The sequence below is a fragment of the Typopeltis vanoorti genome, chromosome 18 (genome assembly GCF_054136105.1).
Source record: "Typopeltis vanoorti isolate ZY-2024b chromosome 18, IOZ_Tvanoo_1.0, whole genome shotgun sequence".
NCBI lineage: Eukaryota > Metazoa > Arthropoda > Arachnida > Uropygi > Thelyphonidae > Typopeltis > Typopeltis vanoorti.
This window is the reverse complement of record NC_143566.1, coordinates 40,255,529-40,269,913: the sequence shown is the minus strand read 5'-3', so window position 1 is coordinate 40,269,913 and position 14,385 is coordinate 40,255,529. Positions and strand designations below refer to the sequence as shown.

The 14,385-nt window shown below is 34.3% G+C and overlaps 1 protein-coding gene across 3 annotated transcripts in view; it reads right to left on the bottom strand.

The window, feature by feature from the left end:
• LOC150096609 (retinoblastoma-like protein 1) overlaps positions 1 to 14,385 on the bottom strand; it is a 488,590-nt gene that overhangs the window by 315,926 nt on the left and 158,279 nt on the right. For all 3 annotated transcript variants that reach the window (XM_090408756.1, XM_090408757.1, XM_090408758.1), the window contains exons 7-8: positions 13,974 to 14,038; positions 10,227 to 10,407 (exon numbers count right to left, since the gene is read on the bottom strand). In XM_090408756.1, the coding sequence (XP_090264882.1) occupies positions 10,227 to 10,407; positions 13,974 to 14,038 (246 nt within the window). The remainder of the gene's footprint in view (positions 1 to 10,226; positions 10,408 to 13,973; positions 14,039 to 14,385) is intronic.

Genomic DNA, 14,385 nt, shown 5'->3' with positions numbered 1-14,385 from the left:
GTAATGTGGATGGTAGTGACCATGAAATGTATAATCAAATTAGCCTAGCAAATAAGAAAAGGGTAATCATTATGGCAATATAGACTGGGATGATGAGATAGAACTTGAAGTAAAGAAAATGAGTTTCTTTAGTTTTTGAGGAACAACTACCTCAGGTAGTATGTAACAGAGGACACACTAGGACTGAGGGTCTTGGATTTGTTCATCTCATCAGAGGATGTAATTATAAATGAAGTGTCAAATCAAATCACCCTCAAGATGGCAAAAATGACCATGAAGTGATTACCTGAGTGGTTATCACTTCAAGGTCATTTCCTCACAGAGGTCCTTACACCAGCAGTGTAAGGACCTCAGTGAGGAAATGAAAAAGGAATTATGGGGGCAGCATAAGAGAAGTGATAATAATCAACTCTATGAGTATTACAAAAAAAAATAAATAAATAAACAGGCAAAAAGGGTGACTTGGTTGGTAAGGATAGAAAATGAAGTATGAGCAACAGTTAGCTAATGAAGCTAAAAAGAATCCTAGGGAGTTCTTTCAATATGTAGTCAGAAAAAAAAAAGATTATGGAAGGATGATGACTGGAGAAAATGATATAAGGACAACTGCTGAAGAGGATATAAAGGAGATGCTTAATGAGCAGTTCATAAAAGTCTTTCATTCTTGTGAATGTGACATCATGGAGAGTTTGAGAGCAGTTAATGATGACGTGGAGAGACTAACTGTAAATGAGCAAGCTTGATGTTAATAAGGCTGTGGGGCTTGATAATATAACACCAAGGAATGTACCAGAGAGTTGGCAACTGCCTTGACATATTTGTTCAATATGAGTCTCGAACTGGGTCGAGTTCCAAAGGAGTGGAAGGATGGCAAGATTGTGCCACTTCAGAAGGGAGGTGATATAACTCTTCTTCCTAACATGGATTTTAGGCCATCTCTTTCTTGGTCTTCCGATTCTTCATTTTCCACTTATTTTATATATGAACTCAAGCATCAAATTATAGGCATACCTGTGTATCAGATGCACTTAAAGTGTTGGAGAGGCTGGTGAGAACTAAGATCCAGAAATGGATTGACAGCAATGGTATTATCTTTGATGGACAGCATGGATTTGCTCAAGGGAGATCATGCTTTAGTAATCTACTCACTTATTACAATAAGGCGATGGCTTCATTGGACATAGGAGAGGGATACACAATAGCATATCTAGATTTTGCAAATGTTTGACACATTACTGCATGATAAGTTGATAGTCAAACTAGAGTGGACGGGGTTGGATATTAGATTAGTGCATTGGATTGGAGATTGGCTATCTGATAGATAGCAGCAAACTGTGTATAGGGGAGTAACATTCTGGAAGAGGAAAGTCACTAGTGGTGTGCCTCAGAAGTTTGTTTTAGGGTCATTGCTGTTTAACCTGTATGTTAATGATATTGATGAAGATTAAGATGGAGACATCCAGTTGTTTGCAGATGATGCAAAGTTGGGAAAAACTATGAAGAGCAGAGCAGATGTTGTGGCCTTACAAGATTTGAATAGATTGAGTGAATGGGCACGGAAGTGGGGATGCCAGTTCAATGTTGCAAAATGCCACCATAATCAAATTCCTGACATGTACCCTCTAGGTGTGTGTACAGGATATGATAGTACATGAAAAACTTATTTAATTACTCACTTTCCAACTACAATTTTCCTCCAAATCAATCTGTTACCTGTCAAGACTCCAACATTATTAGATCTTATATTTCTATCTTCCAAGGCAATTTTTACTGTATCAATCCACCTCTATCTTAGTCTTTTTTCCTGATAACCTGGAAGAGAACACTTGTTTTGCAAATCTTTCCTCTCCCATTCTGTTTAAGTGATCATATCACCTAAGATTAGCTCTACTAACACATTCCTGGATGTTAACAATGTCAAGTTTTTTCCTAATATCCTAATCTGTGGTCTCTACTCTTTGGTCAAGTGTTCTATTTCTAACCAATCTCTCAGATCCATAAGTTAAAATTGCTTTGAACACTGTCTTGTATATAGCTAATTTAGTGTTTTGACTAATTTCTCTCTTATTCCATATAAATTTATTTAGTTCATTTCCTACCTTACCAGCTTTGTTGATTCTGCTGTCTATTCCATATTTAATTTACCATCTTCACTCATTAAGAATTGTGCATAATTAACAGAAATGTTTTACTTGTTCTAGTTTCTCCATTCACGATGCAGTTGATATTTTTGATGCTTCTGCCTATATTCATTGTCTTCGTCTCGTTATTGTGGACCTTCATACCAAATCTATTACAACAGTCATTCGATTTAGTCGGGGAATCTTGCACTGGATTTACTTAAAAGTATGATATCTGCATAAAGTAAAAAACTGAGATTAACATCTCCAATTTTGATAATCAGGTTTAATACCACTTTCCTTCATAATGTGATCCATATAGATAATGAATAACAGAGGGAATAATGTACATCTGATTTCTGTGGTTTGTCTTACAAACCACAGGAAATGTCCTAACAAGTGCCCTCTAGGGGCCTGTAGAAATGAAGTCATGGTAAATGTGGCCTTAGAAATGAGTCTCCAGGATAAATATCTGATGCTTCAGCGGTGTTTCCTTCCTGTGCTAACAGTATCTTTTATTCTTTACCTATTTCGATATCCTGCAGAATGGAAATCAGCTCACATTCAACATGTTCCTGAGGAGAGCAAGCAATCTTTATGAACAAATTACTATCCGTTTTTTTTTTTTTTTTTTATATGTCTCCTAAACTAATAGAAACTTTTCAACTAATCAATACTTGCCAGTATGGATTCCACTAGTGATGATCAACAGGAGGATCTTGCTCATGTCACCCGTCTGCAGAAAATACTTTAAGATTTAGGGAACAGGCAGTTGCTCTGGGTTTCTATAAGGTAATTCATCAGGTTTAGAACAAAGGCTTATTTAGTAAGCTCCTATTTATATGCTGAATTACGACTTCTGCAACCAGCTTGCTAACTTTGTCTGGATGCACATTACCCATGATGCTCGATGGATCTTTATCCTCAAATCGCTACTGCTGGCATTCCAGAAGGATCTGTTCTTTCACTTACAATCTTCCTTCTACAAATCAATAACGTTGTCCAGATTCAATCCAAAATTTTGATTACTACACACTGCACTCCTATTTCTCATTCCTAAACCTTGCACAACACAAATCACCACAACTGCAGAATACCAAGTTCTATGACCATCATTTCTGATATCTAAACCATTCGACAGAGGGTTCTCATTAGTTAATTATTCACATGCAACATCATTTTGATATCCTATGGTCACTCCTGCACCTCATTGGGTTATTTAACTCTACAAAGAGTTAGTAAGACAACCACAAACATTCATGCTCTAGGTGGAATTCAAACCTGCAACCTCTTGGCTGGAGAGAAGATACACAATCCACTCGGCCAATCAGACCAGTGAGGGTTCTTATAACTATGTTAATTTCAGTGCGAGTAAAACTAAATCCTCTCTATTTCTTTCAAAAGAGAAACTCCTCCAGTTTTACTTTTAACACACACATTTCTCTCAGGATAACCAATCTTTCTCATCATACACATATTACAAATATCACCTCACAGAACCTAAGAAATTAGGATCTCTTTCACAGTCGAGACATACTTCACCTCTGAATAGCTATTACAAAGATACAAATCACAAATCTGGACTAAAAATAAGTAGAGACTAAAAGGACTAAATATAAGCAGAGAAGCAAGTAAAATAGGTTAATGAATAACCCAATTTCTCATTTAATTCCAATCACTTTCACATAAGCATTCAGTTTCTGATGCTTGCATTCCTACAAGTGTTTCCATGATCACTGTTCATCAGAATTTATCATGAAACCCTGATATGAACCACCTCTGTGATAAAAGTAATACATAACTAAATTTGCATTACTAGCTTCCTATTAACAATTTTTTTCTGAATTAATCTGTCATTTACTGCATCTCCAACTGGTTACATCTAATATTTGTCTTCTAAGGCACTTTTAACTGCATCAATCCACTCTTAGTCACACAAATGAATGCTAACAATACTTGTAAATTTTCTTAGCACTCTCTTTCTCATGTTTGTAGTCTAGTCTATCTGACTTATAGCCCAACTCTCAAAATTTTCTGTTATATTCTGAGTAGAAATAGAGCAGATGCTTAACATTATTATTTGCCTCACCCTATTCTTGAAATTTTCCCAAAAAGTTTCTATATGCCTAGTGGGATTCACTTCCTAAACTGCTATTTTGATCTCCACAAGGACAACTTTTTCCATTTTCTTTATGCCAGCTGCCTGTTCTAATATCTCAAAAAAAATTCCTGCACTTCTTCTTTAGGAGAACATCCTATGGGTCCATAGGCACAAATAAGTTTCAATGTCCATTTTTCCTTTTTGAAGTTGGTCCACATAACGACTTAAAATTGCTTTCTAATCAAATTCTTCACGTTTGGTGTATGCTATTTCTACTCCTTCCTTTCCTTGATCGTTATTGCCCAAATATAACATCCTATATTTATTTAGTAAGATCTCGCTTTGTTTTGTCTTAGTAATGCCAATTATATCCATATGGTACATTTCTAGTACTTCTGCAAGTTAAATTTCCTTTCCATTAATACTTCTAATACAGCAGAGCTATGGGTCCTGTCCATAGCTCTGCTGATTCAGTTTATTCTTCTTCTAGCTGCTGAGTTTGAGTTTATTCAAGTAACCGACTTTTCACTGTTTTTCTCTGACTAAAGAGCAGGGGATTAGATAAGTACCAGATCGACATAATAGGGGTGAGTGAAACAAAAAAAGACAAAAACTGGTGAGATCTTTCTGAACAATAAATACAAAATGTTATATTCAGGAAATGACAATCAAGGAAAAGAAGGAGTAGCCACAGTATTCAACACAAAATACGAGGCTAATCTTCTTGAATTGCAATAATAAATTTAGTTTAATCCTTTATCCAAGTGTGAGCAAACAAAGTTTGCGCCTGACAGTATTTTCAGGACTGGGGTAAGGTGGTACAACACACGGGTAAACAAACTAGTCTGGGTAGTGGCCCTTCCCTTAATGCATAACATTATACATATCTGCAAGGAGATGTGTTTTGCATTATGGGAGATACTGAGATAGGAGTGATGTTAGCTTGCTCCACCTTTGCAACGAGTTGCCCGGTGTTGTATCACCTTACCCCAGTCCTGAAGATACTTTCAGACGCAAACTTTGTTTGCTCACACTTGGATAAAGGATTAAACTGAATTTATTATAGTCTAACCAAGTGAAAAATAAACTTTCAACTTCTTGAATGGCAGGCAGTCTCAAATAGAGAGATGTGGGCAAATATCAGAATGGGGAATTGGAGAATGAGACTTATTTGTGCCTATGGTCGCACAGAAGGTTCTACTAGGGTAGAAGTGGAGGAATTTTTTGAAGCTTTAGAAAAAACAACTGACACAATGAAAAAGGGATCTAAATCCTTGTTAGGGATCTAAATAGTAGAGTAGGAAATGATTGTCAGACATACAAAAATATTTTGGGAAAATTTGGAGAAAAGAGCAAAGCCAATAATAATGGCAACCTGTTGGATTTCTGCTCAGGACATGGACTGGTTATTACTAACACCATGTTAGTAATAACCAAAACTTTATGTACCCGTTGCTCTTCTCCAGAAATCTTACAACGAGAACTTTCCATCATTAAAAAGTTAATGGAATCTAATAATTACCACCTTAATCAAATCCAACAGATAATTGAATCTTATGTTCCAATACCTAAGGTTTCTTCAACAGTTCGCAGAGTTCCAATCCCCTACATTCCAGGAATCTCAGAACCTATAAATAGAATTTTAAAAAAGTACCAATCGATTCCCACTTATATTCCTATCAACAAAATTTCTTCCTTATTGCCTTCTACAAAAGATAAACTGTCATCTCTGTCTTTTGCTGGCATTTACCAAATTCCGTGTGAATGCGATGTTTCTTATTTTGGACAAACTGGCCGTTCTGTGGAAAAAAGAATTAAAGAACATCAATATTACATTGATTACAACAAACCTCAGAAGTCTGGTCTAGCACAACACAGTATTACCACTACCCATAATATCCAGTGGGATAAAGCTATTCTCCTTCATAGATGCAGGTTCAAATATGAACGCCTCTTTAAAGAAAGTTGTGAAGCTTTTTTACACCGATCGAATTTAAATCGAAATGATTGCCTCTCTCTCTCGAAGATCTGGGAGACTTTCATTTTATGTAATCATTAAAAAACTAATTATCTTAAATATTAATTATTTATTAATTTCTTTCATCTCCTAGCTCGCAACAACATTGTATTTTAATAGGTGATCCACCGAATGTTTGTTACTTGTATTCTATTCCCATCTGTTTATAACACTGAAGATGTACTATTAGTTTTAGTACAAAATATCTACCTTATTTATTAATTAAGTTATTACTGTGGACTTATGTGTTGTTTTTAATAATTATACTATGCCACAGGTTCCTCTAAAAATAAGAATCATCTTAATACTAACTTTAGCAATAACCTATCTAATTGTCACTCTTCAGCTATCCAACTTCGACATACATGAAATCATGCCAGCATGAATGTGCCCAGTAATACTATGCCATCCAGAACACCTTCACATGTCAGCAATATGTTTGCAAGTTAATTTATAGCTACCTCTTGTAATGTATTTTTGTATTTTGTATTTCTCCTTTCATGTTACGCACCCAATGAAGTTTTCTAAGAAAACAAAACTAGTCGTGTGCTCAAATAATGAACAGCATTTTTTTCTATTTTGGTAACTCTGATCTTCTAGCCATTAAATATATTTAGTCATTATATATATATATATATATATATATATATATATATATATATAAAAGGTACCTGTGGCATGACTATGAACAACAAATTACATGATAACCACAGTAATCAACTTTAATGAAATGAAGGTACAGATATTTTGTGCTGAAAATAACAGTACATCAGTGTGTAGAAACAAGCAAATCAAAGAAAGGGGAATACAAGGTACATACAACAATTAAACAACAATTTACCAATTAAAAACTGTTGTCACATGCTAGAAATTAATATATTAATAAATATTATTATTAAAAGCATTTTTGATGGTTAGATAAATCTCCCAAACTTTTCGTAGAGAGAGACAATCATTCCGATTCAGATTTAATAGCCATTAAATTCCATTCAAGTTTTGATAGAGAGACGGTCTTGTTGTAAGCTTGAGGGAGAAGAGCACACATTAAGTGCTCTATGAATTAAAGACTTGATAACACCTATCAAGAAATTAGTTATAACAAACCTACAAAAACACAAATAAGCTGCTTGATGAATTGTTAGTTGGGATCAAAATACTTTGCACTCATTTTGGAAGAGCTCCTTGTTTATATGGTCTCCCAAAAATTCATAAAGAAGGTTATCCAGTAAGACCCATCATGAATTGTGTTGACTCTCCCACCTATATAATTGCTAAATTTCTATCACATTTATTAACTACCTCAATCCAGATCATTCATCAGGAATTCCACACATTTTCTTGAGAAAATTTATTTTGTTTGTGTTTATTGAAAACCTACCTATACTGGCAAATACATTCATTGAAAATATACCTCTAAAACATGTGATAAACTGTCACCTCTATCACTAGCTGGCATTTACCAGATACCTTGCGAATGCAGTCTGACATACTGACAGACAGGCCATTCTGTTGGAAAAAAGAATTAATGAACATCAGTATTATATTAAATACATGAAACCTCAAAAGTCTGGTCTGGCACAACATTGTATTGACACTAAACACAATATCTAGTGGGATGAAGCTTGTCTTCTCCATAGAAGCAGTTTTAAATATGAATGCCTTTTCAAAGAAAGTTGCGAAGCACTTTTACATCGGCCAAATCTGAATCAGAATGATTATCTCTCTCTCTCTTCAAAAGTTTGGGATATTCTCATTTTATGCAACCATCAAAAATAGTTTTAATAATATTATTTATTAATATATTAATTTGTAGCATGCAACACTAGTTTTTAATTGGTAACCTGATTGCTGTATGTACCTTGTATTTCAGTTTCTTTCATTTGATGTTAATAATAAATTATAATAATAAAGTAATTATGATGACTAGTTTACAGATTAGATAATTTTTGTGTGTGTGGGGGGGGGGAGTCCTTGTTGCTCACTAGTGACCTTTTGTTGATCCCATTTAATTACAATATAGACAACACTATATATATATATATATATATATATATATATATATAATCAATAAATTACATGAAATGTACCTATCCAAATATCAATGTAATGTGGTTGCAGCTCTAGACCATTACTGTATCATTGTTGATAAGTTGAGCATCGTACCTGATCACCAGATCCTATTCCACACTAGTTTTCCTCTGCAACACACACACACACACACTAAAGAATGTGGTACTCGCAAACATGAGACAATTAAGGAAATTAAACAACTCTGTGGTGAAAAGACTTAATAACTGCATTAATGTGAATGGATAGCACTTCGAAAAGTTCTTTAAACACTAGCCTTTTGCTGTGCATCTAAATATGTTCTATACATACTCTCCATATATATTATGTTCTGCTAATAAAATTTTTCTACTTACATGTGAATTGTCTGATTGCCCACACTGCAAATGGTGCTTAACAAAGAACATTAAAAACAATGTGTTCATAACATTTATTTTTCAAGAAGACGTATATTAAAATACACAAATTATACTTGATTAAAAAAAAACACTAAAAAAATTAATATTTGAATGAAAATATATTTTCTGAAAAACTTTCAGAAAATAACAAACACCGTATCCAACGCATTTTAATGCAAACTAGAAAATTATAACAAAATTAAACAACAAAAAAAAAAAGTTCAATTTGTATTGCATACAAATTGAACATTTTTGGAAGGAACATTCTATAGAACAGGCAAACTGGTGCTGTGAACACAAATCCACAGACAAAATACTTGTCCTTAGGGAATACAGCAGAAGAATGGCAAGCTGGCTGCATTAATTACCTAAACCTGTAATCATGAGACAACCTGTCTTGGAGGTTCGAGATTTGAATGAACTTTGAATTGACCAGGATAATTACTAGTAGAACCTCTTCGCCTAAAGATACAGAAATTAACAGAATGAAATAGGTTAAACTTGGCTTCATATAAAATTAATCAATTATAAGACAAGGTAGCTAATCCTATCTGTATTACAGACAGGATTAGCTATCTGTTTGCTATCGTCTGTCAATTATGCAAATTTTCTGATAGCTGCCTTGCAAAATGATATAAAACCAGTTTCTGGGATGAAAAACTCATCCACCTCCATATAGGAACATGCTAGATTGCCTTTAGCTGAAAATTTCTCATAAAAGTTTTTTGTATCTCAGATGGGATTTCAATCTAGGGTTTTTTAGCTCAAGCACATGTCATCATCAGCTGTGTTACTGATGCTCACTCTGGGTGGATGGGGGGAAAGAAACTAATACAAATTTTCTTCTCCAAGTCTAAGTCAAATATGAATTCATAGACAGTGGTCTCAAAGAATGAGACCACTGTCTTGCTTCTTAAAAGCCTGCAGTGACTTGAAAAAGTTCCTTGTATTGCTGAACATTAATTCAATATAGAATTAGTGTTCAAAAGTGGGCATATCTTAGAACAATAACTTCAGTATTATTTATCAAAAATCCACCTTAATAATAACTGGAATAGCAATTTGTAGATCAGATCAATTTTAACATGGATATGTGAATTAAACTTTTAGTTTCTAAATAAAACAGTTCATTCATATTGGAGACCAACAATGTGATCAATGATAACTGTTCACTAAAACAGGCAAAGGTTTTGTGGTAGAAAAAATTAATTGGGAAAATAGCAAGATGTGGATAAATTGATCCTTAAGATGTCATGAAAGACAGAAGTAATGGATGGAAAACTACTGACAAGAAATGAGTAGAAAAATCTTAATGCTTGAACTAGCCTAGTATTCCTGTAACATCCATGAGATATTATATGATATTATATATGACTTAATATATGACTGAAAACTTATGTTATTGTAATTTTATGGAAATATTTACTTGACTCCCTTTAGTTTGAAGGGAACATAGATTTCATTATACAGAAAAACAAAACAAAATAAATTAATTTTTTTGGAGAGAAACATATCACACACACCTCTTCTATGTGCTTCTGTAATTTTTTTTTCATCAACATGCTGTCAGCAAGCTCGGTCCCACTAAAATATGACTGTTTGGCAGTACCAATTTCTTCACTTGCATTTTCACCCAGAAAAATGCGTTCGTCAAAATCACCTACGTTGAGGACATATTCTTCATATTCTTTGTTAACAGCTTTGCTGAAATATAAACTGCAGTTTCATTATGTGTCACAAGAAATTTAAATATTTACACTAAATTATTCGAATAATGTTCAGAAGTACTATGTGACTTCTGACATACTTACAATGAGAAAAAAGTTGGAATTTTAAATAAAAATGGAATACCAATTTAAAAATAATTTCTTTACTCATAGAAAAACAATTTACACTTAATGCGTTACCAGCTTAAGAGTCAAACCTAGGCAACTGGGAGAATACCCCCCCCCCCAAAAAAAAACAGGAATACAGAACTCTGACTGGGTATCTAACCAAATGTACAAAACCTGTTTTGCGACATGATCCGTTCATGGGCGTCAAGGAAACTTCTGCAATCACTTGCACACAAATATAATGGTACAAAAAGATAAGCAAGGCCATCCCACAGTTAAATCCAACAGTTTTCAGGGACAGAATGAACAGTAAGAAGTCAACTAACAGAAAATGCTGGTGGAACTGAAGATGAGACTATCACCATAAGTATCACAACAAAAAAAAGCAGATGAGCATAGGAAACATAAATGTGCACTAAACGTTCACATTCCAACATAAATGTGTACTAATTCTTATGGAGAAAAGACAGAAGAAATAGACAAATTATTGATACATTGTTTATTACAATATCTTCATTCTACTTCAGGACAGGAAAGCATACATGGGATTTGAAATATGCAATTACAATTTAGTTTTGAGCAGGCTGAAACTGAATACCATATTTAATAGAAAAGTGCATAAGAAAGTTGTAAAACAAAGTCTAGCAACTTTTAAGAGATGTTATAAAAGCTGCTTAAATAATAATAATAATACTTATTATTATTCAGGCCTCCATGGAGTCAAAAGACCCATCACTGGAAGTCCTTCCTAAGAAACTAAGAAGTTTATCAAGACTCATTGTGGGAGGTCCCTCCTAGGAAACACAATGTCTATCATACCACTCCTCAAACTCATTGACCGTTCTTGCTCTCACCACTATCAGGCAATGCATTCCATGGTTCAACCATCCTCCATATTCAATAAAGCTTTCTTAAATAATATTCAAGGAAAAATAAAAGTCTGAAATCAGAACTAAGCCTTGGAGTATTAGTGGCAAGCTGAAGAAAACACTGATTCAGGTAGAGGTGTAGAGTTGTTTGTTTTAAAATGGTTTCTGATGGTGACATGAAAGAATAAAGAGAGATTTGTAAAACAGCTATGTGTAGCTATGTGTATAAGTATGAGTGATAACTATCAAAAAAACCTCAAAATGGAGGTGACTACTGTAATAAAAGGAATCTGAAATAAGATTACATAAAAGCAGAAGATGAAGGTATCCTGTCTGGATTAATTACTTTGAAAGATTATTAAATGATTATTTTAAATTATTTAGCCAGACTGGTTGGTTGAATGGTTAGCATACCTGCTGTCAAACTAATATGCTGCTGTGCAATCTAATTCCACTGTGAGCATGAATGTTTGCGAACAGTAGGTGGGAGATGATTTCACTGCCACAAATATTGGAAGCATGAAGTGGCTTGGAAAAAGCTCCATGTTTAGTCCCTGGAGCAGAATTTTCAGACTATGTAAAAAAAAAACTAAATACAAAAAATATATATCAAAGTAATAAAAAACATACTCAGCCAATACAGTGCAAATGGTGCACTTTATAGATGTGGAGTGAATTGGATGGATGTAAGGATCTCAGGAATGCACTTCAATGGTTTTGGAGTTAAGTGCTTATTGAAAGTGTTGTTCAATGAGAGTTTGGAAGTGCAAACCAAGGAAACTAGATATATTAGGGAAGAAGCAAACAAGCATGTGACTAGCCACCTCTATAACAAATCAGTAGGAGTGCAGGTATGACTGTGCAGAAATAACCATTCCTGGGATAAATATGAGTGCAGGAATGATTGTGAAGAGCTTGGTGCAGTTTCCCAGGTTTCGAATCTGAATGAGATTATATAAGGGTAATTGTGGGCCTAAAGGATGATGAAATGCATGTTCATGAATACCCGAAGTATCAGAAATAAAGGAGAGGAGTTTTCGCATTGTCAGCTCAACATGCCCAAAAATTATTGGCATCAGCAAGACCCGGTTGTCAGAGAATGATGTAGTTACAGGGATAGAATGTAATGGATATTACATTTTCAAAGAAGATAGGAGAAATACGGCAGGAAGAGGGTTATTATTAATGATAGCTGAAGAACTTTGCCCAACAGAAATAGAAGTTAAGGAAGAGTGCAGATCTGATGGAAATAGTTCATTTGAAGCTGTTTGATGTGAGAGTGAAGACAATAGGACAAAATGCATTGCTTGTTGCTGCTGCTATAGACCTGGGGTTCCAGAAGAAGATGTAGATGACATGCATCAGCAGATTAGCATAATGAGTGTATCTCAAGCAATTATCATGGGAGACTTCAACTATGGTGATGTAGATTGGAAGGAGGAAAGGACAAATGAAAATTCCATTTTCATTTGTCCTTTCCTCCTTTCAATAATGAGATAATTATTTGAAACAGCACATTATGATGGGGGCTAGGGGTTTGGGAGTGTTGGATCTGGTAACAGCATCAGAAAAATTTATAACTACAGTAGCAAACTCTACCTCCAATTGGGGAAAGTGACCATGCAGTCTTGTCCTGGGAGGTTGCTCAACATGGAAATTTCAGTCAAGAAAGGGTATAGGCAGAACTACTACAAAGCTGGTGATTATAACAAATTTAGGAGGCAACTTGGAGCAGTGCCATGGCATAAGAAACTACATGGAATGAATGTCTTTATTGCATAGGAAGCAGTCAAGGATTGTTTGAGCAAGGCAGTATCAGAGTATATACCCAGAGTCAGGAGGATAAACCAAGTAGAGGATTAAGTGGATGACTAGCAATAAAAAGCAGGAGCTGCAAAAAAAAAAAAAGCACAGTAGAAGGATGATAAACAAAAAAGGTGATCAGCATGCTCATGAGCAATACAAAGCATAGGCAAGAAAGGTAATTAGTATGGTATGTTAGGCTAAATCAGATTGAGAAAAAATTAGCTAAGCAGGCCAAAGCAAATCCAAAAGAGTTTTTTCGCTACATAGCAAATAAGAGAAAGAATTATTATGGAAAAATAACTTTACTCAGTGCAGATGATAAGAAAGTGACAGAAGCAGAAGAAATAGTTCAGTTACTAAGTGTCACTTTGTAAGGGATATATCATCCAGGTGGTGACTTTGCAGTTTACTGAGGTGACAGACTGAAGAAAGGAACATTTAGAAGAACTAGTATAGATGCACGTTTTCCTTTCAGAAAATTTGAAAGAACATGCCAAGAATCTGAAAGCATTCTCAAACTTGGAACCCAGTAATAAAATAAAATTATACTATTTGAGAGCAATTTGTTATAATTCACTACAGCAAACTCACAGAGAACACAGGATGGCTTGTTATTGTGGAGGAGTAATGAGAATTCCCTTCAGAATACGACTGCTTGTGGTGCTTGGAAAGGACTTTGTTATAACATTGTTTGCTATTAGTTAGAGTTGAATATGCAAAAACCAACATTTATGATAAAAACATAGCAGCCATCACTTACTTATTAAGCTCAAACCAACTAATGTCCAACAGTGAAGAAAATGTCTCGATCTTCCCTTTTAATATCTGAAAATCAATAATACTCATAAGAAAGCAAGTAATTAAAGAGAAAGTCATTACATGGCAACTAGCAATGTAATACATATCATAAGTTCCAATGTTTATCATTTAAAAGAAATTAATATTTAAAAATAATAGTTAATAGATACAGGTAACAAATACAAGGTTATAAATGTCTGTGTTTCAGTAATATAAAATTGTAAGAGAAAATCAGATTTCAAAACAATATTTCACTAATGATAGTTTCATAGATTGCTAATGAGTTATCAACAGATAGAAAGCTGTGATAATTGAAAGTATTTAAATTATCATGTGAGCAGAAATCTCAGAGTGGTGAATAATTTTATGTGGCT